This window comes from Melopsittacus undulatus, chromosome 1 (assembly GCF_012275295.1).
Source record: "Melopsittacus undulatus isolate bMelUnd1 chromosome 1, bMelUnd1.mat.Z, whole genome shotgun sequence".
NCBI classification, from domain to species: domain Eukaryota; kingdom Metazoa; phylum Chordata; class Aves; order Psittaciformes; family Psittaculidae; genus Melopsittacus; species Melopsittacus undulatus.
In genome coordinates this window covers 125652541-125678053 of record NC_047527.1, presented here as the reverse complement: position 1 = coordinate 125678053, position 25513 = coordinate 125652541, and the positions used below count along the sequence as shown (strand labels likewise).

Genomic DNA, 25513 nt, shown 5'->3' with positions numbered 1-25513 from the left:
TCAGGTTCCCATAACAGTTTTCTTTCTCTCTGTCTCTCTCCCTTCCTTCCTCTTTCCATCCCTTCCTCCTTCTTCCTCTCCCTTTCTCTCCTTCTGTCCTTCCTTCTTAGCCCAGCAAACGTTTTCATGTTGATGAGTTTTAAAAATTATTAGGAAAAACTTTTCTGTCACTTCCACCCCTTTTTAAGGAGTCTCCTTGAAACAAAATGACCTTTCTGTTTTTCAGAGCCTTTTGAAGATTTTTCAGCATAATTCAGGCTGATAAGGATCTCTGCATCCCCTATTTGGCAAGAGGGCAAGTGTTTCTTTGTCCAACACTAACCTTCCTTCTCTACTCATTATCTCTAGTGAGGGCTGTTTTAATTGGAGTCATCCCTTCTGAAAGATATCTCCAACCCAATTCTTTACTGATTTTGAAAGATCTGGCCTGTTAAAATATCCTTTCCAATGAGTTAACCTTTCACCTGAAGGTGAATTAAAATAGAGAATGACATTTCTAATTTCCTAAGTGATGTAGCTGAAGGAGCTGTGCTAAAATGGTATAATGCTAGCTCAGGCTTTTAAAAGGATAAGATCTATTATTTACCTTGATGAGCCTGCTTGGGCTTTGAAACAACAGATCTTCACTCAGGTGCAGTTGCTTTCTGGACTGGCTTTTAAATGAGTATTATTATATCACAAAAATGCTCCTGGATTTGTCTCTCTTTCTTGAGGTTCTGATGTAAAGTTACACCCAAAAATTAAGGTCTAATCACTCATTAGCAAAATTGAAGACTGTAAAATTAAGTAAACTGTTTACTAGCTAAGTAAAATGAACATTTGATTGCCCTTATATCACAGCATTATTTCAGCAGTTTTGATGAACTGGGCTCTGCAGGCACTTTTTTCAAATATGGTTTTTTTTCCTAATTCCAGCTGTGGTGGCTTCTTGATAAGTACTCAGTGAGTGTCCTAGAATTTCTGCTAGTGTGACTAGCTAAATTACCATGTCCTGTTCAGATATATAGATCTCCCTACTTATTTTCTCCTTTAAATAAAATTTGCACATGGGCTGTTCTTTCACCATGCAGAAAATGAGCTTCATGTTTATCTAATATTTTGAAGTAGTGGGAGGAAGAATTTTAAGAATGAATACATGTATTGAAGTACATATTGTTCAATGGAGCTTGAACAAGGAGGTTTAATGCTTGTGGTAATCCATAAAGAGCGCATTGCAAAGTCTTCTCCGTGCATAATTTTGAGACTTTTCTGCCATTTTATATCTGTCATTTCTTTTCATACTCATCTGGAGTTAATAACAAAAAATATTTAGGGATTAATTTCTAGTGTAGTTAATATTTACTGAAGTGCAAATACATGTTACATATTTGAATTTATGGGCATTATCTGTCAGTTAAATTCTGTAGATGTTTTTAATAATAAATTGTTCTTCCTGTCAGTTTTCTGATACAGAATCTCTGGCATGGAATTAAATAGCTGTTTCTGAAAAGGTACAGACTTTATACTAAATTGTATAACAAACCTTAACAAAAAGTGTTTTCTTACTCTTTTCTTTCTGGATATATCTATTAATGAATACATAATGTCTTTTAGTATTTATATAGTGTTTTAAACTTTGGCTTAGTGAAGTTCAGGAAGCAGAGTCTGGAAAATACATAAGCAAATACTTCCTTTGTGACTTTTGTATTTGATAGTGTGTGTATTTCAGTGAATCACAAAATGGGTGAGGTTGTAAGGGACCACAGGATGTCACCTTGTCTACCCTACCTGCGCAGGCAGAGCCACCTACAGCTTTTATGTTTCATGTGCATCATACATACCTCCCCTGAGCCAGCTGCCCAGGACTGTGTTCAGATGGCTTTTCAGTATCTCCAAGGAGGCAGACTCCATGTCATCTCTGGGCAACATGTGCCAGTGCTCAGTCACTCTCACAGTAAAAAAGTATTTCCTGATTGTTGTGGTTTAACCACAGCTGGCAACTAAGCCCTAGGCAGCTGCTTGCTCACTAACCCCTGCTTGAATGAGGGTGAGAATTGGAAGGGTAAAAGTGGGAAAACTCATGGGCTGAAATAAAGATAGATAGTTTAATGGGTAAAGCAAAAGCCATTCACACAAGCAAAACAAAACAAGGAATTCATTCACCATTTCCTGTTGGCAGGCAGATGTTCAGCTATCCCCAAGAAGGCAGGGCATCTACTAAAAGATTCTGGTTTTACTTATTATGAAATGACCTCTGTGAAGTAACTTTAGAAATCAAAGCTATTACTAGCAATGGAAAAGTAAGTGGTTTCTGTGCTAGAATGGAAGACTAGGGCAGAGGTCAGTTGCTGAGCTCCTGTCCCTTTTTCTTAGATGGGTGAAAGGAATTGAAGAAATCTTCTGGAGACTGCTGATCTACGAGTAAACTTGTGATGCCCTTTTTAAAATACTGGTGTACTTAAAAATTTTTTCAGTAGTGATTCATTGCATTTTTAATACAATATCTGGTTCTTGTGATAGGTTAGTGATAATACCAGATCATGTGCATGTATTTTTAAACAGAAGTCCCTGCTTTGTTTGGGGGGGGAGCTGTGTTTAAAAGCCAAAGTTCCAACATGGTCTGAGATACTGAAATGACTACCTACATTAACATTTCAATAAAGTTATTACTTCTAAAACAAAAACTAGAAAAATTATTTATATGGAACAGTTTGTTAGATATATTGCCAGTCTCGCAAAAATAGACAAAACCACTTATTTTAATACAACTGTGCAACACATTCGCCAGATGGAAGTAAGTAGTGATCACTTTTTTGAATTATTTATCTCAGTTGTGTCTGAAATGAAAATTATTTATTACAGAGAGCTCAGATAAAGACATTACTTATTTTGCATACATTGCAGTGACAGGTTTCATATAGTCCTGACAAGACTTCTTCAAAAATAATATAGATCTATCGTTGTCTGATACACAGCAGCACTTGTATTTTCAATATGTCCACATGGCTTAGTTGGCTTTCCTTCCTGTAGTTTTGAGTACTATGTCTATGTAATGAAAGCACCACAAGTCTAGGGGAAAGTTGCCATTTGAAAATTGAAAATGGGTTCCAGAGGAATTTGGCAAACTGTGGATAATGAATAATAAATGAGCAGAGGATATTCTTGGAGAATGTATCTCAGCAAGACATAAAGTCTCAGTGCACTTCAAAAGATTTATGACTGAATTATTATTTCAGTCCAACACATAGGCAATTTAAATAATGAAATATTTAAAAGTGAATTAAAAAAATGTATAGAATTGACCCTTTATATAATGTTCTGTACTTACAAGGTGCAATTTTATGAAAATTTCTTTGCTCCAATAAATTTGAAGAAAACCAAAAGGATGACAGGTCCAGAACATTAACTAAGGGATATTCATTAGGTTCAGGCCTCTTAATGTTATTCTGATAGTGGTGAACAAAACAACTATAAAGAATCCAGATATATGAGAAACCTTCCTATTTGATCTTGAATATCTTTATTATCTCTCTTGTGGTCAAAGAGACAGAGGGAAGGCACAGATGAGAAGTATGCATGCTGTGCTCTATGAATAAGATTTCTGTCAAGAGTAAGAAAAAGCAGCAGCTTATTGTCTGGGCTCCTTGCTTTTTTATTAGAACACACCTTTCAATGCAACTGGGATTTAGGGCAAAACTCAAGGGAAGGATACTGAATAAACTGTATGCTTCCAGAGACAAAATGATAGAACGTGTATTCCTACTGCTGTTTTCTTCTTGCACACTGTTTTTTATCAATACCTCTAAATGGGCTTTAAAAATTCATATTGTTGTCCTTGCCTTACACAGAAGAAGCTGAATTGCAATGTGACTGAAATGGTGTACGTAGATCATCCTGCAGGCTAGCTATGGGGCTCAGAGTACAACCTAACTCTATTTCTGACTTCATTCAACTAAATTGTAGTGTTCTGTTATAGCCAGCTACGTGGTACCTTATCTGACAAACTATCTTACAGGACATCTTATCCTTTAAAAAAGTCAGTGTACGAAGATAGTACATTTCATTTCTGATGTCTGGTTCTAGTAGTCTAGTTGAAAAGCTGTAGCTAGTCTCCGAAAAGCTGTAGCCGTAAATTTCTTCATGTCTCTGTGAAGCAGGTTTTTGACTTGTTTCCCCTTGGCTAATGTAAGCAGAGACTGGGATTACAAGCCGCTGGGCTGGCACAAGTGTGATGGCCTGTGTTGACGGATATACCCTGTGGTTGCAGCAGCCTCACAGCTAGCACTTCTGTCCATCAGCACCACAGCAGGAGGTTATGATGAACAAGGGAAAGAAATAAAAGGACAGAAAATGACACAGAGGCAGAAAATAAAAGCATTCATTTGTTCTTCATGCTAATTGAAACAGAGGTATTTTGTCTTCTCTCAATATATCAACCTGTGTACAGAAGAAAATCATGGTTAAGAAGGTGAATTGCAAAATTATTCATCATAGAGGTAAAAATGGTCTGATTCAAAGTCCCTGTAACCTGTTCAATATGGCTGATTACCATGTAATTGCAGGAGACTTTGCACAGAAATAAACTCTTCTAATAGTACCAAGAAATTGATGCTACAACACATGCTGATGTCCAGGTGTCCTGACAAGTGCTAGTGGTACTTTTTCGATGGATCTGATTGGGGTTTACTCTGGTAAAAGGTGAAGGACAAGCCTCAGTTAGTTGAATAAGTGCAAAAATCTGCATTTACATGTGTAGTCATTAAGAATAATACAATGAGATTTTCAGGTTAACTGACATATTCTCTTAGCAATATTGCAGTAAAAAAAATTGCTTTGAGATTTGTGAGTAAATTGAATGTGAAATACCAACAGGGAGAAAGCAGCAAATCTTGGTCCAAAACCAGTGGAAAAACCTTATCTTAATCTATACAAATCAAACCCTCCTCCTTAATAGGCAGTGGATCTTGAAATAGTTTCTCAGTAATCTATCCTTTAAAATCAGATTCTGATGCAGGCAGAGCTGTTAAAATTTACAGGTGCACAGATAAGAATAATTTGTAGTGTTATTGCTGCTCATATCATTAGAGAGCTTTCATTGCAAAATGTTATTATTTACTCATGATTACATTCTGTGTAATAATTGGAATTAACTGTTGTTTTCACAGATTTGCTCATAATTGTTTTTGCTGTTCATGAGAGCGTTTTTTATTTTGTTTTTCCTTGCCCAGTGCTTAAGAAAAAAATAGGTTCCATGCCTTGTGTTTTCTGTCATGACATTTCTGGTGACTTTGCACAGAAAAAAAAGAACAACAATTTAGGAGTTTCTAATCTGATTTCTAAAACTGATCTTCTGTAGAAAGCAGTTGAAGAACACATGGACGTTCTTTATCTGCTGTGCATATATAATTATTAATTGTATTAGAAGGATTTTAACAATGTGTCTACTGTGGTGTGTGAGCTGGAAATGGTGGAAAGCTGGGATGGTATGAGGGAAGACATCGGTTATGCTCACCATATTTCTATGCTGTCATCAAGCTTGTGTTTGTTGCTGTAGGAGCCTGGTACTGGGATAGGTAGTTCTTCAGTCTGATTTGGTAAAACTGTCTCAGGAGATTCAGAGCAGCTTTCAGCTGTTAATATTTACAAATAAACAAAACAGACATGTGGGAAAGATACAAGCAAAGGTTAATAAGGCCTTTCATCCAGCTTACAAAGCCTGCAAGAGTGTTTGCTATATATAGGAATCATCATTTGTCAGAAAAGTGTTATCTGGCTTTTCAGCCAGCAGTGTGAGTAGAGAGAGAACGTAAGCAGAGGAGTGTGAGGAATACATTAGTATCGCTTAACACCACCACTAATGAAACTATGAAATGTTCATGAACCAGCTTTATATGTAAACAGACTGTGGGCTAGAAGAAACTGTATTCAGTATCTTACAATATCAGAAATATTTATTACAACATGACTAGAAGCTCAAAGCAATGTAATTGCTTTGTAGAACATGCAAGCTGTATTTCTGTTTAAAGCATGCTGCTTCAATTAACTATTCCTTTTGTGTGTTCATCCTGTATTCATTTGGGCTGCTACTGCTGCATTAGGTAAAGGAAAAATGAATAGTTACAGGAACTTATGCTAAAAAAAACCTAAATAAATGTTTGGAGTAAGAACCATTTTATAATGTTTTGAGAATTAGCTTAAGTTTATAATAAGCCTAAAGCTTATTCAAATTATAAAATAAACGTGCTTTCATTACAGGTTATAACAACACAAAGCCACATAGTTCTACACTGTGAGCTGTCAGCCTTTAATGTTTGTATGTTTGCTAGCATATACTTCAGATAAATATTTTGCACCATTACAGTGAGCTGGAGACTTTCAGTGTAGGTTGTGATTTTCAGGGTGTGACACTGCTGTAGTCAAATTACTTTTGGAAGAAATGTGGTATAAAAAGTGTAAGCCCTGATGCAGTTTACTTAAAAATTTGAAACCTCACAGCCAGAGCAAAATATGTTTGAGGTTTCTTCCCTTTTCTTTTTAACTGTTGAATTAGGTTTTCAGACCTGGCTGATGAAGAACTGGCATTACATTAAATAAAAGAAAATTTTTGAGACTAATTTGGTTTTTTATGTGTTGGTTTTTTTTTTTGCTATTGGAATAGATACTTTTTACCCTCTCCACGTTTATTACAGACAAAAAAGAAAATCAGTATCTCTTGTAATTGTCACAAAATTAAGGCAGAAAAACCACAAAGGAGACAAAAAACCCTCTACCAAGTGAAATACAGTGTTAAAACTACAATGAATTGTAGCACAGAAGCCCACTGTATCAACACTGGGAAAGCATGTTAAATCCAAATTTTTTTCTTATAAAGTGCATAACTTTGTTTTGGACACAGCAGTTTTCTGATATAAAAAAGGAATACTTGCTGGAGGAAAATAAGTAAAATTTGGTTCCAGTAATTTGTGAGGTTCTAGTATGAAAATTCTTAGTTAGGGAAACACTGAGTAAGCGTTATGCTTTTTGTGATGTCAGAATTTAAACTGGTATGGTTGCTCTTAAGTTCATTTCATGTGTTTTATATTATTTCAAGAAAAAATGTTAATTATCCATTAATAGTATCAGGAAAATGTGTGAATGTATTTTCCCAATGGATATTAATAGGGGAAAAAATAAAAGGGCTCAGTTATATAAAGTGTCTTAATAATTGTGTGGACACCTAGAAAGATATCTAAGTGGCTGCTATTTATATAGTTTCAAGTTTGCCTTTATCTTTATCCTATTATTTGAAAGTGTGCCTTGGAAAGTTGGGGAAAATGTGTTTTTTAATGTTAGTTTTTATATTTCCTTGTTAATTTGAGAAATTTCAGAATTCTTGAAATTCTGAAATCGTTTGAACTGTAGTACAGTTTACACTCTCCCTTATACTATCAGGAAATAAAAAATCTGACCTAGGAGTCAAATCATTTGTAGGCATATTTGATTCTCCAGTGTCTTCCTCTGACACACAGATGTTATGTTTTATTATCTGGAGAATCCTCTAGTTTTTTTCTCTCTCTTCTGTATCCTGAATCCATTTTCTTTGATGCAAACACTGCCTTGCATGTTCTTTTCAACCTCTGAAAGAGGAGCTGAGAAAGACAAAGGCATTAAATAGAAATGACAGTCAATGTGATCCATAGCACTCCTGGAGGGGAGAGTTTGCTGGCAAAGAGAGCAAGTGGCAAGTCATACAGCACCCAGGGAGCCCCACCACGGGTGGTGAGGATACAAAAATAAAGGTTTTGTTTGTGAATAATTTTCTAATGTCTTGACACTCCCAATAGTGTAAATTACAGAATCTGTCTCTCTATATGCAGCCAGCTTGTGTGTTGGCACATCTCAGATTCTATACCAAAAAAAAACCCCAAAGCTATCAGTAATTTGCCTGGAATTATAGCACTTTGCTGTATTGCTTCATTCTAGTGTCTGTGAAACTCTTTCCTATTTAGACTTCCCCAACTATCTACTGCCTGTCATAAAAATACTTCGTGATGGCAGTGTTGGTTTCTCAATTACTACCATAATTGTGTAAAGCAAATATAGATAATATCAGTACACTGTACCAAGTTATAGACATGATCGTTGTATTTTAATTTAGCTGAGAGGATCTGCAAGTGATTTTGGTGGCAGCTCTGAAGCTGTTACATTCTCAGTGGTCTGCTGTTCATCCTGCTCCTTGACCGGCTCCGCTATCAGAAACTGTAGATTCAATTCAGTCATCTCCCAAGTCCTTCAAAGACTTTTTGATCTGTGTCTTTCTGACCTCTCTTGAGATTTACTGCTTAGGCTTGAACTATATCTTGTAATACCACTGTCCTTCTGACTCCCAGCCATGTATCACCCAGTTAACCTTTGTGGCCCTCATCACAAACTTCTCTTAATAAAATGTAATTTGAGGTTTCCAATAATGGGCAAGGTTAGCTTGTTTCTGAACTTAGAAATAGTAGATTTCTGCTAATTAGTCTCTCAGTAGTCTCTTTAAATACAATCCTCTCAAAATACTGAAAACTAAGCTGCTCATGGTCTTGTGGAGTCAGAGTCTCAATCTCTGGCATTAAACTGTTAATGCTACTTACAGACACCAAACCAATAATATAAATGGGTCAAAACCACTTCTCACTGAAAGTATAGCAGAATTCAGATTGAATCAGTGGTAAAATCTTCATGTGTTAAAGATGAGAGTAATGCATTGCTTGATGCTTTAAGATGTGTTTTTTTGGGGGGATACCTGGGGGCTTGTTTTGTCTATTTTTTTACTATGCATATGGAGGAAAGCTGAATGGATATTCATATCGCTTTATTTGCCCTGGATCAAAGTTCAAAACCAAGTTTTTTTCTTCTTCAAATAGTGATAATTTTAATACCTGAAACAATGTCTAAGATACTAAATACTATGATAGCTTACTTTGTTCTCAGCTGCAAAGTGCTGGGTGCTTTAGTGGGAGGATTAATCTTAATTTTTGGACTCCATTGTGTTTACTCCCTAAAATTTCAGAATAAACTTGCAGTAATGGTTAATTCACTTACTTTCCTGGTCCCTAAAAATATAAACGTTAATCCTCTAGAAGCTTAGAGGGAATCTTAATATTGTATTTTACAGTAATCTCTTTAAAAGACAAAGAATTACAAATGACATTTTAAACTCACTAAGACTTCAGTGATAACTCCCAACAACAAAGAAGAAGCAAGCTTCCTATTTATTTCTGTAACTGCCATATGTGATATGCTAATTAAACAGAGAGCAGATAAACGATGGTATTTTCATGAGACAAGTATAGCTCACTACAGGTACGCTGTGACTCATTCATCTAAATATGTTTAAAACCAAATGTTAAGAAAAACTACTTTGCATTCACAGCAGCAGCTTCTTTTCCCCAATGCAAATGGAGTGCATGTTGCCCAAGCGTCAGTGGATCAGTGCACAGCAGGAAGAGCAGTGTCTGCATGAGGACTTCTTCAATGGGAAAGGGAGAACCTAAAGAATATTCATAAAGAGCAAATTAAAACATCATATGAGGCCTTGATTAGGTTCGACAGCTTGCCTAAAGATGTTCTGTTGTTACTAGTGCCTAAGATCAGCTGAGTGTTTGTCAAAGAGCAGCCGCCTCCTGCAGCCTTTCAGTGATGGTGGTGGGTAAGACTCTACATTACTAATCTTTTTCATTGCCAAGTTGCATACCTAAGCTACACCAGATTCTGTGAGGTTAATTTTATTCCCAAATTTTACATTTACAAATGTTGTGGTAAATGTACTGCCCATGATAATGATAAAATACAAAAAGCATGTTGCAGGTGATCTTTATGTAGTTTTCTCATACTTGAGGATCATTCAAAGCCTCTTCCTTCTGTGTTTTTTCATCATGTATCTTCGGTGATGCCTTGACCAGCAGGCAAAGAAATACTGTAGGCATGTGCTGGGTGCTTTCTCTTCAGTTTGTGGCTATGAGAAAAAAAAAGACAATGTATTAGGGACTAGTTTGGGATATATTTCTTGTTATTTAAACAAAGTCACAAAGCTCCTTTACTCAGTTCAGAGGAATTTCTTTTCCTGCTTTTCTGCGATTATTTTCAAATGACAGCCATGTCTGGCCTTGGTGCTTGCAGTGTGTCTGGGGCCACTTAAGTTAGAAGTGAATTATTTTAGGCTCTTATTGTAAATGGTAGAGAGGGGTGAGTACCTGTGAAGGGAATTGCAGAGGAACCTATCTCTCTCTTTGTGGGGTACATATAAAGAACATACGGCAGCAACATTCCTCAGCAAGTGCTTGAGCTTAACAGCTGTGACTTATGATCCTATAAGAGAAAGTGTATAACTTAACTGAAGGTTTCAAAGCAGTGTGCATCTGAAAACTGATAGAAATACTGGTTAATGTGGTTACCAGAAATTGTTAAAAAAAAAAGAAAAAAAAAAAGTTGGTATTTCCTAGAATAATTTTGGTCAAAGCAAGTTTTTGTTATTGCTATTGCTAGAAATACATATTTTTAAAATTTTATGTTAATTTTTGATAGCTAAGCTAAGTAACAATGTAAATTCCTCTTTATTTGAAAAAAGACAACTGGGTTAAAGTAAGCTGTTGAGGTTGCTGAGATATTCACAAGTATTTTGAAATTCATTCCTTGGAAGCTAGCTTGGAACTTTCTTCTAAAGGAGCACTGAAAAAAAATCTGCAAAAAATACAGAGGAGTTTCCGCGGTCTGAATTAGTCTCTGCCAGCTGGCATAGCTATCAAGTATTAATGCTTAGGATTTTAGAACTACAAACAAACTGTTCAGCCTCAGTGTCCACTTAAAAAAGAGGCGATGAGGAGCAGAGGTTAAGTGTATAGCGTATTATCAGCCCATTCTGCTACTGAAGGTAATGTTGGATGAACAGCTGAAAATTGTGTTGAAGTCAGTGAGCATTTTGAAGCTTGTGGGAATCAGTAGTCAGATGTGGCTTCATATTCAGTTATTATCCAGTCATTCAGTAAGAAAGTTTTGTGAATAATTTGTACCTGCCATAGTTCATTTAACTCTTGTGCAGTACCAGAATTACTCTGTTAACCTGCTTTAGAAATAACAAAGGCTCAGCCCAGCATCTCCCACAACTACTCTCACAAATAATCTTGTTACAGGGGTCAGTAAGATAAATGAGGATTTTATGGCCTGGCTCCAGTTTCTTCATGGAACATGACCACTCCTCAGTCAACCAAAATGTCTTCTGTGTGACCAGCTGTCTGCAGACAGACATCTTTTCTGCTGGGAAATAGTTACATGCTTTTTTTTTTCTGTATTTGTTCTTTTTCATAGTAAGTCAATGTGCATGAAATGTGTATGAGGGGAGGTCTTTCCCCAGCAATGGACACTTTAAAGTTTCAGCTGGACAGGGTGCTGGAGTATCTTGCATAGATTGTGCTTTTGCCATGAATGGTTGGACCAGGTGATTCTTGAAGTCCCTTTCCAACCTGGTATTCTATGGTTCAGTAACTTCTGTTCTGTGGAGATTTACCAGCTAGTATGTCTCTGTCTTCAAGATCTTATTCTATATAATGATTTCACAGATCGTGTAGAGCAAACACTCCTTAGAGGGCTTTTAATTTTTATTTTAGTTATAATAAAGAAAGGATAGCAGTGGCCTACCTGAAATTGTCTCTGTTCTTTGTTCTTCAAAATGTATTATGTTGTTGTTCTCATTATTTTATACAATACACAAAGGATAACATATTAATTAGCATCAGGGTGTACAGAGTAGTGCAGTACAAAATGTGAAGCAAAAATCAAAACAGTCCAGGAAAGAGTATTTATGCAGATGAGAGAGAAGATTAGATTGATGATTTGGAGGGGAGGACTTTGGCTCCTATCTTGCTAGTCAGAGCTACGTGATGACTTTGTCATTGCTCAGTTCTCAGTTCTCTGACATGAACTATTCTTGTGTATGTTCTTGAAGTTAAATATTCAATTTGTCTAGGATAAAAAGTGAGATGTATCTATAATCACAGAAAATAGGAGATTAAGAGTAATCCCATACTTGTTTTGTTTTCCAAGTTTGAGTTTCTCCAAGAATTAAATTCTTAGAGGAAGTGCAAAGCTAGTTCTATGAGCTTGGTTTTGCAACACGGCAGAAAAACAATGAAGTGTGCAACAGTAGCATCTTCTCTTGTTTTCCAGGTCCATGGGGGAGATGTATGGGAGATGAATGCGGCCCGGGTGGTATCCAGACACGAGCGGTGTGGTGCGCCCACGTGGAGGGCTGGACCACACTGCCCACAAACTGCAAGCAGCCAGAGCGGCCGGACAACCAACAGAGCTGTTTTCGGGTTTGTGACTGGCACAAGGAGCTGTACGACTGGCAGATTGGCAGCTGGAACCAGTGCAGGCCCGTTCTTTCCCGCAGCCATGAGAAGCCCCTGGAGTGCATCAGAGGGGAGGAAGGGATCCAGACGAGGGACATCACCTGTATCCAGAAGTCCAATGGGGTGCCAGCTGAGGATGTCATCTGTGAGTACTTTGAGCCAAAGCCCCGCCAGGAGCAGGGATGCCTCATCCCATGCAGGCAGGACTGCATTGTAGCTGAATTTGCCCCCTGGTCGGAGTGCTCAAAGACCTGTGGAAATGGGCTTCAGCATCGAACTCGGCACGTTGTGGCTCCACCACAGTTTGGTGGGTCTGCCTGTCCTAACCTCACCGAATTTCAGATCTGTCAGTCCAGCCCATGCACTGCTGAAGAAAGCCTGTATAGCCTAAACGTGGGACCTTGGAGTGCATGCTCAGTGCCCCATTCAAGACAAATAAGGCAAACGAGGAAAAGAGGGAAGAACAAAGATAAGGAAAAGGACAGAGAAAAGGCAGTTCGGGATCCTGAGGCTCGCGAGTTAATTAAGAAGAAGAGGAATAGAAACAGACAGAATAGACAGGAGAACAAATACTGGGACATACAAATTGGGTACCAAACCAGACAAGTCACGTGTACTCACAGAAATGGGAAAACTGCTGCTCTGAGGTAACCACTACTTATTAATTTGCACCTCTTTATTTTTTTCTATTAAAGTCAAGCAAGCATAAGTGCACACTGGTATTATTATACAAAATCCTGAATCTTCAAGCAGTAACATCGCCTCTTCCAAACATGGTTTAAGGCTCTGGGCACAAAGACTAACAGGAAACCTGGCTGGGTCAGTCTCACAATAAAACAGAAAACAGAGGAAGATGCTGCATGAGGAGGCAGTATCTATTCTTTTGAAAAGCATGAAATACTGTTTGTCGTTCTTCTTGATTCCTGTAACAAAATTCCTGACAGGGAGACGTGAAACTTTTGTTTCTAACATGTACTTCCTCTTTTTCTTTCTTCGCTGCACCTTTATGCTGTCTGCTTTTTTGTTAATATGGGTGGTTGTTTTCTTTTCCTGATTTCTTATTTACTTATTTATTGTTTTACTTTTCAAGAGGTTTGGCAGTTACAGGGCTTTTCATAACTTTTTCCATAGGCTGGGTACATTTCTGCAACCCCGTTATCTTCCACTTCTTTGTTTTACCTGGCGTTATCTTGCTAGCTCATGTTTTTTCCTTCCTATTCTCCAGAATGTTTTTGTCCAACTCAAATACCTTCTTTCAGTCTAGTGTACCTTTTCCTGTCTTTGATGTGTTTCTATTTGCTTCTAGTTCAATGCATGATTAATCAATTTTACTTCAACTTTGAAATGATTAAGATATCTTGCTACATGAGGCTGACACCCATTGCTGCTATGTTAATGTTTATGAACTTTATTCAGAATATTTGACTTTGGAGTATTTGTAGTGCCAGTTAAATATTCTATCACAGAACTTGTAATTGCTTCAACTTTTCCTATCAGAAACCATATAGTCTAGTTTTTCAGGTTATTTCCTTTCAAGAGAGGACCCAGCAGTAAAACAGGAAAGTGATGAGAGGTTCCTGACATAAGAGAAGAGCTGAAAGATTTGGGTTGTTTAGTTGGAATGAGAGACATAGGAATGAAGAGGTAAAGTGCCTATGAGCATGTAAAAACCTGTCACGAGGGAGAATGGAACAAGCTATTCTCTATATATTATGGACGTATAGGAAAGGGATTAATGGGGTAATCACAGCAGTGCTGAATGCAGTTAGACTTCTCAATACTAGTGAAGAATGAAAAGCTGGAAAAGATTGCCTGGGGAATGTGTGGCACCTCCATTTCTGAAGCTTTGTAAGAATAAGCTAGTGCATGTGTCACAGTGTAACAACTCGAGTAACTGGTGGCTAGGAAATAGGGGTTGACTGCATGTTTTTTTTGCGGTCTCTCCTAGCTCTGGTTTTCTGCAGTGTTTTCCAGTTTCATTACTTGAATGAATGTCTGTATGTTGTGGTTTAAGCTGGTAACTTATAACCATGCAGCTGCTCACTCTCACGGCTCCTGTCAGGATGGGGAGGAGATTTGGAAGAAGGTAAATCCCACAGGTTGAGATAAGAACAGTCCAGTAGCTAGAGTATAATACAAAACGATTACTACTACCACTAATAATGATGATGATAAGGGAGAGAATATAAAACTAAAAAAGGAAAAAAAAAAAAACAAACTTAAAACCAACCCACAAACAAAAAAACCCAACAATAAACACAAGTGATGCACAATACAATTGCTCACTACCCGCTGATCGACACCCAGCCCTACCCAAGCAGCAATCTGCCCTGCTGGGTAACTCCCCCCAGTTTATATACTGAGCATGATGTGCTGTGGTATGGAATGCCCGTTTGGCTAGTTTGGGTCAGGTGTCCTGTCTCTTCTTCCTCATGGCTTCCTGTGCCTCTCCACAGTGTCAGAGCATGAGAGGCTGAGAAGGTCCTTGGTTTAGAGTAATCTTTACTTAGCAACAACTAAAAACATTAGTGTGCTATCAGTGTTGTTCTCAGGCTAAAGTCAGAAAACACAGCACTGCACCAGCTACTGAAGAGAAAAATGACTGCTACTGCTGAACCCAGGACACTGTAAAACCTGTCTCAAAATCAGCTTGCACATGCAGTTCCAGATGCTGGCTGCAGCACTGTCTCAGTACTGGTTTAGGAAGAGGTTGCCTTGACCCCTTCTTTTTTTTCAGCCTCATGAAGCACACTGTGCCTTGTCTGGAACATCATTATCCTTTAAATACAGAGAATAATTTACTAAGTGTATCAGTTGCTAGCAGATACCAGTCAGACACTATATTTGAAAGTCCTCAACTTTTGGAAGATTAAAGAAATAATTCAGAACTACCATATTTAAAAAAACATTTAAAAAAAGTGTATGGGGGAGGGAAACATTCATGTGTTGAGGCTGTGATGAATGAAAATAGGCTGAGAAAGTTGGGGCTGTTCAGCCTGGAGAAGAGAAGGCTATGTGGAGACCTCATAGCAGCCTTCCAGTATCTGAAGGGGGCCTATAGGGATGTTGGGAGGGGACTCTTCATTAAGGATGTAGTGATAGGACAAGGGGTAAGGGGTTAAAACTTAAACAAGGGAAGTTTAAATTGGATATAAGGAGGAAGTTCTTTACTGTGAGGGTGGTGAAGCACTGGAATGGGTTGCCCAGGGAAGCTGTGAATGCTCCATCCCTGGCGGTATTCACGGCCAGGTTGGACGGAGCCTTGGGTGACATGGTTTAGTGTGAGGTGTCCCTGCCCATGGCAGGGGTGTTGGAACTAGATGATCTTAAGGTCCTTTCCAACCCTAACTATTCTATGATTCTATGATAAAGTATAATTGGAAGTTAATGACATACTTTAGCCATCATTTTTACACTCAGCCTCGAATTTGCTCAGATCAGTAATGCTGTCTTAATTTCAGATACCTCTGTGTTATACCATATATTCATGTTTCAGGCTGTAGCAAGGAAATGGATGAAACCCTGTTGCCTGAGGCAGTGAAATAGCCGATAATACAATGCAGGAGTGATTCTTCACAGTGGAGAAAATGATACAAATGGTGCAGTGGACATTCTGATCTCTAAAGGATATAATTTCATGTTGTAAATGCACAAAGGGTTTCTAATAGTCTTCCCGTCAAGTTTAATGTAGAATCTTTTTGTCCAGTTTTATACTGAAACCAAGATAGTTTGATTAAATGACTCATGTGTGAAATTCTGTTACTGAAGCCTTAGGTTTTAGAGACCTATCTACATATGATACCTATATATTGATTTGCTTCATTTATACTGCACTCTTCACTAAGTGGTCAAATGCTTTATTCTATGATTTACATTCCAGAATCTCAGCAATAGAATTATTTTTTCTGCCCAGGTTGTCAGTGCAGCCAGCTCAAATGATTTTGTAATCTCCATTGCGCAGTAACTGTGTTACTAAATAGTACAGACAAGTAAGGTGACTAGAAAACCTGCTGTGCTCATATAAAATGCTCCTCAGGTTGAATAGTCCATTTTAAGGGAGTTTTGACTTCAGCAATCAGAAACAATCAGCCCCCTGGCAGCATGACTGAAAGAAGAAGAAAACCCCTCAGGCTAGTTATATTTTTTTTTGCAGAGGTAGCAAAATTGATATAGAATAAAAAGTGTTTCAAAAAACAAGTTTCAGAGGGGTGCTCCAGAGGAAATGGTTCTGTAACGCTGTCAGCAAAACTTCAAAGAGGCGAATTCTCTCGACGCTCAGCACACCAAGCATGGTAAAGAGAAGTGAAAGAAGAAAATCAAAGTGTAATTTATACACTTTATTGCCGAGTGAACAATACATAGTCTCCTGTGAAGGATGAAATATTGGATTTTGTATTGCTCATTCTGCAATAATATACGTGTTACATGGACTGTATTGTTTTTTTGTTTTTTTTTTTTTTACATTTCCCCTAGTCTGAAATTCTGGTGCACTGATAATATTTTAAAAATAGAAATGTTGAAGAAGACTATTAATGTTGGACAATTCGATTATTAAAGGTGACTTAGAAAATGACTGCTCTGGATAGCTAACAAAACCTAGACAGTGTTGCTGCTGGTGTAAAGGACAATACTGATTCTCTGAAATGTTTCCTCTTTTTTTTGATGAAAGTGGAGTTTGCCCAGGGTCCCACAGAGAGGTATTAGACAGCAAACTGTCAATGTAGAGAAACATAAAATGTACGTACAACTTTATTTTGAGTTACAAATCTGTGCTATTACAAGTTGTGATGACAGTGCCTCATGTTAAGCTCACGATTTTCTATTGTTATATATTCTCTGGTTTTGCTTTCTTTTACTCTGCCAAATTGTTACCACTGGGTCTCAAACATTTCCTCACGATTGTCTTTCTGTGTGGACTTTGGGGTCAAGTTTAGCAAAAATGTTTTGGCTGGTTTTGTACAAGTCTAAGAAAAAACTATTTTTTTTAGCAGTGTTTAATTCATGCAACCATTCTATTGAGATGCTTTGATAAAACCCTACTGAAATGGGTAAAGATTTTGGTATTTGGAAGGACTGGAGCAGGTTATGAGCACAGACATTTATTAACTGTAAGAACATGAATAGAACTAGTGTTCTTGGCCTGGATGTTTCTGCACATCAGCAAAGATTTTGAAATTCACTGACAAAGTGCATCAAGTTCCCCTCTAGTGGTTGGTCCACAGGTGTGGAGACAGTCTGCAACTGCTAAAAATCACTTTGGCTGCAATCCACAGAACTGGTTCATATTCCTCTGTGGCAGAGACATGTTTGTGAATTTGACCATTGTTGATGACTTGAAGTAAGAATTCAAGTTAAAAAAAATACAATCTTAGATATATTTCTTTGCTGGGAAATTTCAGCTAACTTCGCATACACCTGTATCTGCTTAAAGCACAGCCACTGTATTCACCACTGTCCACAAGTCTTAAGCTGAATACCCAGAGGCTGAGGAATTGGAGAATGGCCAACACAGTATATAGGCTAATGGGCAAGTGATATTCAGGATACACGTGCAGAAAAAGAGAGAGAATCTATTCTTCTAGGATGGCATTTTGACTTCCATCTTTCCAGGTCCTGAAACTTCCTAGTCCAAGTGCTTAACTTCCACATTACATAAGAAATGCCTCCATCTTCTTTATGGACTCTCATTCTTTTAATTTTTAGACTGTGTGAAGGAGGAAGATTGAAAAACATACAGCATAAACCTGTTTCTTTCTTTGTGCCATTGATTTGGAGAAGCACACAAGTCTTCCTGAGGTATATGCTGTCAGACAGCAAAACAGAAGAAAGATTCAGACATAATACAGCAGCTCAGTTTGTTGCACCCTATAATATGTCCCTTACTTAGAAAAAGCCTCTCTGTACTTGTCTGAGCAGCTCCATGAGGCAACAGGCAGAAAGGGTGATGTGTATGAATGTGGCAGTGGAGTAGCTTTAAGAAGACAGGCTGCAAGAAGATGAAGGAATAGCAATGTAGAGAGGACAGGTTGTAGAGATGAAACAGCATAAGCAACCTTTAGCTTGTTCATTGAGGACCAGATGGAAGCATGCTTGTTTACAGATGTTTTATATTACTGGAAAGGCAGGTCTGAAGTTGTTTTTGGAGAGGAAGCCTCTAAGCTCACCACACTGTAATGTTTTAGAAGCCATAAGTGGTTAGTTAACACAATTTCTATAAATGTAACATATTTGGATAATGAGATACATACAGTGATCTTGGTAAATTAACTTGAAATCACTTAATGCACAAGCTTTTAACAAATGGAGAACAGGGAATAAGAAAGCAATCTCAGAAGAAAAAATTGATAACTAAACAACAGCAGGGTAATTGTCAGATGCATTGGGATAATAAAAATGTAAAATATTAGAGAATCAGAAGGCAAACATATTCCTTTCCTACCATTTTCAACTGTGCGTTTAGAATTTACATGAATTTGAAAGTCAAAAGCATCCTGTAGATTTTTAATGTGATTTTGGTGGAGACAGTGGTTTCTGTGGGTATGCCTATTATTCACTGGGTGTTCCTTTCTATTCTAAGCACCTGCTCCATCATCTTACTGAGGCTGCTGTTTTGACAGTGGCTTGTCACTATTGCTGTATGTTTGACATACAATGCCAAAATCTAGATTTAAGGTGGAAGCATACACACTGTGCTGAATAATTGAAACAGCAGCAATGAACCATTTTTCTTCATACCATATTTTAAGTCTTTTCATATAGTGAACAGTTGTTCTGTCATTTAGATGTATGACATTCATATATTTCTGTGGAATGCATCAAGATTGGATGCCTTTCTAGAATATATTTTTTATTCAAATATAGGTTACTGGTCTTCCTTAGCAAAATATAATAGCTTGTAATGTAATGAGGGTTGAACTACATGTTCTGATAACCTCTTGTGGCAATAAATCCTATGAATGAAAAAATGAATTCTGTGAATGAATGCTATCTTGAATTTCTAACCTTAATTTAGTAAGATGTAAGAGGCACAGTGGTAAACGGAATTAGCTATTGAGACCTTTAATGAAAATTCTCCTGCACTGTACATTTATACGTTTTTTCTGCCTTGTTAGAGAATTTTTATTTTCATTGGTTTCAATATGCCTAAATAAATACAAATCAAACACTATTTTTCTAAATTATTGATATCTTAGTATCAGTATCATCTAGGTTGTAAATACTCCTATAAGGAAAAACTGGAATGTATTACATGTTTAGAATTGTTTTGTTTTTTTTCTGTGACTGCTAAAAGTAGAACATGGAGTATGCCCCTGTTTTCTTGATGAGCTTTTTAGAGTTTGGTAGAGCGTATCAGCTGAGTATCCTCTGTTACCCAGGGAGTGGAGAACTACACAGCATGGGAAGTCACAGAGTTCAGCTCCACTTGCAGATCCCCAAAATGGAATAGTTGAACGCTTCAGCGCCTAACTTTCAGTGCTTCCACTGACAGTCGGATGTCCAGCCTACCACCTAATGACCAGTTTTTTCCGAATGCTGGAGACTGATAGGAAACTAGTGATACTGTCAAAGCTAAGCATCAATACTGGGAACAAATCTAAAATAGTATCTGAAACACAACTAATAATTTTCAGTAATATTTTTAATTATTATTTTAATTTCAGTATTGCATATTTTTATTCAAGAAGTTCAGCATTGTGTTTATTTTTGCCTTGCTGGTAACTCCATGCATCTAACTGTTTAGGGTCAAAGTAAATGCCGATTAATGCTATGTAACTAAAATTCCCACTGACAAAGTGAGATTCCCCTCCACCCCTCTCCCCCCACCAAAGCTTTAAAAAAGCATCTGTGTAGACTATTGCTAAATAACCTACTCTGCCAGTTTTAAAATTATCTGAAGCACGAGATGTGCATATATGTCACTATCATTGAACTGTGAAAGACAGTACCTCTCCCTAAACACTTCTGCTTTCTTGTCTTCTTAGACAGTCACGGTATCTGCAACAGCCCCACAGCAGCCATCGTAACCCCTTGTTTGGGGGTAGTAGAACTTTGTGCTGCTTTGCCAGTATTAGCCAATGTATTTTTTCTTGATACAGTAGTTGTTATCTCTGTTTTCTCTTTTCCCGTAATGTAGATAGCCTGAGTGGTTTTGTGTTTTTTTCCAAAGTTGTTTTGGCAGTGACTCTTTGTTGGCAGAATTAAAGTTGTGAAAGGATCATGGGAAAGTAGTCTTGTGAAAGGCACTTAGGTGGACAGTACTTGAATTGTAAATGAATAAAAGTGACCTCATTGTTTTTGTGATTATAACAGCCCATTATACCATGAGGTACTAACAGTTTCTCAGAACAATGTACAATATCACCAGCACTAAAGAGTGCAGCTGTGGGGAAAATGAATCAGCACTATGTCATGAGGGATAGATATTCGCTACATTTGCCATTAGGAAAAAATACAGACAGTGTATTTTCACTGACTTCTTTAAAGAAATAAGCATGTACTAACCATAAACTGAAACTCTCAAAGATGACTAGACCTTAGAAATTACATTTTATATCTTCAGAGTAACTCATGGGAATTATCTAAATTCTGGATTTAAACCACCTTCCTGCTATTTCTGTTGTATAGTACTTGTTCCCTAAACAGAATTATTTTTTAAATTTAGTTTTATTTGTAATAAACAATTTTTTCTCTCTTTTTTTTTCTTTTGAAAATTGAGTAGTTTTCTTCAAAATCCAGCTGTACCTTTAAGCTAGGAATGACATAAAGTTAATTTGATTGTTTTCCTTTAGAGGTTAATGCATCCAGCAAGCTGTATGAAGTCTGAGAACACTGTATAGAAGATAAATACCATATTGCAGTACACTGAGATATTGTACTTGATGCTTGCCTCCATATGTTAACTCCAAAATGACCTGTACTCATAGGGACCATCTTTTAACGTTCCGTGGTAGTCAGATACAGAGCAAGGAGATCCTACACATGCAATGTTAACATCTGGATTTAGTCCCAAAGAACATGAAGGATTTATATTCTGCATGAATATTACTGGGTTTACTCAGGTCTCTTTATCAGTAGAATGATCATTCGAGGTTGCCATGGAAAATGGCACACATGATTTTACCTTTTGACCTGATCAGGTTACTTCTGCAAGGTAGTTCTTTTAGAGGGTATGAGGATCTAGGCTGTGGGACTGTCCACAAGCAGTCTGATTGCCCAGCAGTGTAGGCCTGAGCTTTTCCAGGATGCGATGCTAATGAGCAGTGTGGTACATGTCTTACCCCTTCACTGTGAGGTTACAGTTGCGAGAAGCAGATGCAGTGTTTGGAAAGTGTTCCTCAGAGTCTCTCATTTCTTTTAGCAATCTACTGAGATTTAAACAAACCTTAAGCAATCTACTGATTTTCTCTCTACTGAGAAAAGTAAAATGTGCTTGTATTCAAATCCTGCTTTAATTTCTTTATTGTTCTAAGGATTCTTTGGGAGCTGGATCAGTGTGCATTCATGGCCATAGGATGTCTTGCAACAACATCCTGTTTATCCAGCTTAGTAGTTTGTTTTTGTGGGGTTTTTAATTGTTACTTTTTTGAATCACAAATTTACTTTCTGATTCTTTTCCAAAAGTTTCCTCTAGCTTTCGTTTTCCCCTCAGTCAAAAATGTAGCCTCTACAAGATTACTTCTACGTACTGGTGTTTGTGCATGTAATTTTGGTTTTCAAGTGCTAAACTAACAGTTTTGTATTCTCTAAGCAATTTGTCACTGTTCAAAGCCTTCCTGCAGACAAATTTGTTTGGTCAAATGGACTTGCATATCAATAGTTTTTATCTTGTGACTGGTTGAAAACCATTTTGTTAATAGTGTTCAATGATGTGTAATGTCTTGAGATCAGCAAGAATTCCAAGAGACTTTCATTGTTCCTGGTGATACAGCTGGTTGTGGGAGATTCCTGATGGTGTGCAGGACATTCAAGGCCAGGAAATGGTTAAATTATTCTGCTCTGAGGGAGCCCACTGTGATTTCTTTTATCTGCCAGGTAGCCTTTGCTTTTCTTATTATTTGGATAAAGCTACTTTAAAACCCATTGGAGGATTCTGGATTTCTTTAGCATGTTGACTGTGCTTTGATCTGAAGCCTTCAGAGGCAGCTCCCTCTCCCTGCTGAACTGCTGAACCTCCTTATATCACACTCAATATGGGTTTCTTTCCAGGCAGTCACTTTAGATTTTGGTTATATTTTCTTCACTCCTCTCAAGTTTTTAATTCATTCATTCAATCTTGGGTGTTCAAAACATGTTGGAGTTTGCTTTGGAATACAAGCAGAGCTTGTATTTTCTTCTGAAAATGGAGTAATCTTCAAAAAGAATGATAGATTTTCTTCTCAAAGGGTACTGGGATTGAGCTCCTCAGCAGAGAGTGGGTTCTGATCCCACAGCCCTTCCTGATCATGAAGAGCATGTGGTATCTAATCCTTCTATATAGTATGAGAGACAAGTAAGAATGCCATTTCTTCCTAGTTTTTTGTGTGGTGTCTGACAATGTAGTTGAGCGTGTCTTGTTTATGCCTGCTCTGACACTGAGCCCTCATGAGAATGGTAAGATACGGGAGTGTTTGCTTTTCACACGAGATTGGCCGTGCCAGAACTGGAGCAGCCTGGGCAGACCTGTAGGTGCTGCTACAAGGAACTTTAGAGTCACAGGAATGAAGAGCCTGTGGACATAATGCACTACCACATCAAATACTGATACAGGCTTAAAAGATCATAGTTTTTATTTTGCAGGTGAACTCCACTAAAGTCCTTTTCAGTCCAGATCTGACCCATGGCTTTTGTTTCCTGTGAGTACCAAAAGTTTATGTTGGCATCAGTCTCCCTCCTGAACCATTGCCATGTTATTAGTTGCAGAACAATGGAAATACCTGTATGTAATCAAATGGGAAATCAGCTAGAGAAAAAGGTAAATATATCAGAATTCCTGGAGAATGAATGTGAATTAAAATAAGGAGTATGAATTAAAATAAGGAACAATAGCTGTGAAAATGTTGTTAAAAAACTCTAGCAAAGCTGAATGTTGATAATGGTGAAGAAATTGAGAAAATATAACATAATAGTGCAGGCAGAAATTATTAAAGAGACTGTTTGTCTTGCATTAACCTTGTCAATTGGGCTTTATTACTTTACGTTATAGGTAAAACTAGTAAACAGTATTTCTTGTTAAATAGAAGAACTGGGTGAATTGATTGAATTATTTGGAAAAGACATTCTTCACTGTACAAATCTAGATTTAAATTGCAAACCTCACATTGGAGCTGTGTTACATTTGACCATGAAGAGCAGCTGTATTAGAAAAAGCATCAAATTCGGTTTTAGAATTGTGTCTCCTTAATGCATTGGATACATGGACTTGTATTTCCATTAACTTCTAAATTGTACAGATGGTAATGAGCAGATACTTTGGAAGTGTCCTCAGAATGTCGAACAGCCCACAAATCCAGGCCAGTTTTACATCTCAAAGTTGCACATGCAATAAAAAGGATCTGTAATTGCAGGGTATAACTGTGATCAAATACAATGAGACTAAGTCAAGGTAAACTCTTGAACCTAGCAAATAAGCAGTTGAGGAGACAGCTCTTAGAAGTCTCTAAGCTCAGAAATGCTACAGAGAAAGTGATCAAGAGCATGGTTATTCAAGGCCTGAAGCCAGAAAATGAAATTAACAGAACAATGTAAAAGCAAAACCATCTATCTACAGCTAGTGGTGAGCAAAAAAGTTGTGTAATTCATTGTTTCCAAGATGATGTAAATGCAGAAATCTTATCTGTGTTCAGAAAGCATTTATACTAATTCATGGAGGAAAACTCTATAAAGGACTCTTCACTGCAAATACGCAACTTATTTTTAGGAAATCTTTAAGCCACAGTTTGCTGGAAAACTGAAAGGGATGTTGGGAAAGTGTGACAAAATACATGCCATCTTTCCACTTTTGTCTGTCATTTGCTACTGCCAAGGCAGGTATGAGAATGAATGGATTATTAGTTGGAACCATTCACCCATTCTTATGTTGCTGTTCATGTTTTCTCATTAACTCTTCTTTCTGGTCATCAGTCCAATATGGCATGGGAGAAACACCATCAAAAGTACAAAATCTTAGTTGTATGAGTAAGTTATGTATAGCACAGAATGAAATGGATCCTGTTCCCTTTTTTAAAACCTGTATATTTTTCCTATTCGTTCATCATAAATTTAAAGATAAGTCTCATGATCAGTCATTACCAGACATTTGGTTTATGCATGCAGTATGCATGGCTTTATCTACTGGAAAAATTATAATTAAAAAAAAACCCAGAACTTTTTTCCTGATTGAGCTTATTGAGGAAGAAATTTCAATGATCTTTACCATGACTTTTTTATGCAATTTAAAAGATTAATTTGAAACAGAAATTAGGATATAAAATCAAGTTATCCAGTTTTTGGGGTTTTTTTATTTAATTAAAATCAGGATTCACTCTCAAATAGAAATTCAGGATGCTTCAGAAAAATTTGTTTTACCTCTTGACTGGTCTAATTCTATCACACATTAAAAAGCTCATCTTCCAAAGAAGAGACTGCTTTCAGCTGCACAGCTTACTCATTTGTACAAAGGTACTATGATGCTATCTGCTCCAGGCGTATACCTCGAGCTTCACTCTCTATGTGACTGTAGCCTTAATTATCCCATAAATTGCTTTGAAATCCTCAGGGGAAACTTTTCTATCCGAAGTAATACTTATTTTTTATTTATTGCTGTAAGAGCAAACATGGGGCTATGGAACGTGTGTAAACACAAATTCCTACCCACACATGTCCACAAGAGACTGAGCAGCAATTATGCTCTGTATTTTGCCCTTTGAACCATCACTGCCTTTTTCTTTATTTTGTTTATTTAATCTAAGTTTTTGAGGTTGAGGAATAGGTTTGATGTTGGCTTAGTAGCAACAGGGATCATTCATCTCCTGTGATGTTTTATTTTGCTTGGAATTGCTTTCTCTTTCCACTATGTCATTTTTGTGCTTAGATGTGCTTATACCTTAAGCTTGAGGTCCCCACTATTATCTGTCTATTGTCTGAAATGGTACTTTCTCAAACTACAGCATTGCTTCATATTGTATAATGCACTCTTCCCTGCCAAA

General features: G+C 37.3%; 1 protein-coding gene across 1 annotated transcript in view; it reads left to right on the top strand.

Annotated features, from left to right (window-relative positions):
• THSD7A (thrombospondin type 1 domain containing 7A) overlaps nt 1-25513 on the top strand; it is a 191866-nt gene that overhangs the window by 60498 nt on the left and 105855 nt on the right. The window contains exon 2 of the mRNA XM_005153055.3: nt 12166-12997. Coding sequence (XP_005153112.2) covers nt 12166-12997 — 832 coding nt within the window. The remainder of the gene's footprint in view (nt 1-12165; nt 12998-25513) is intronic.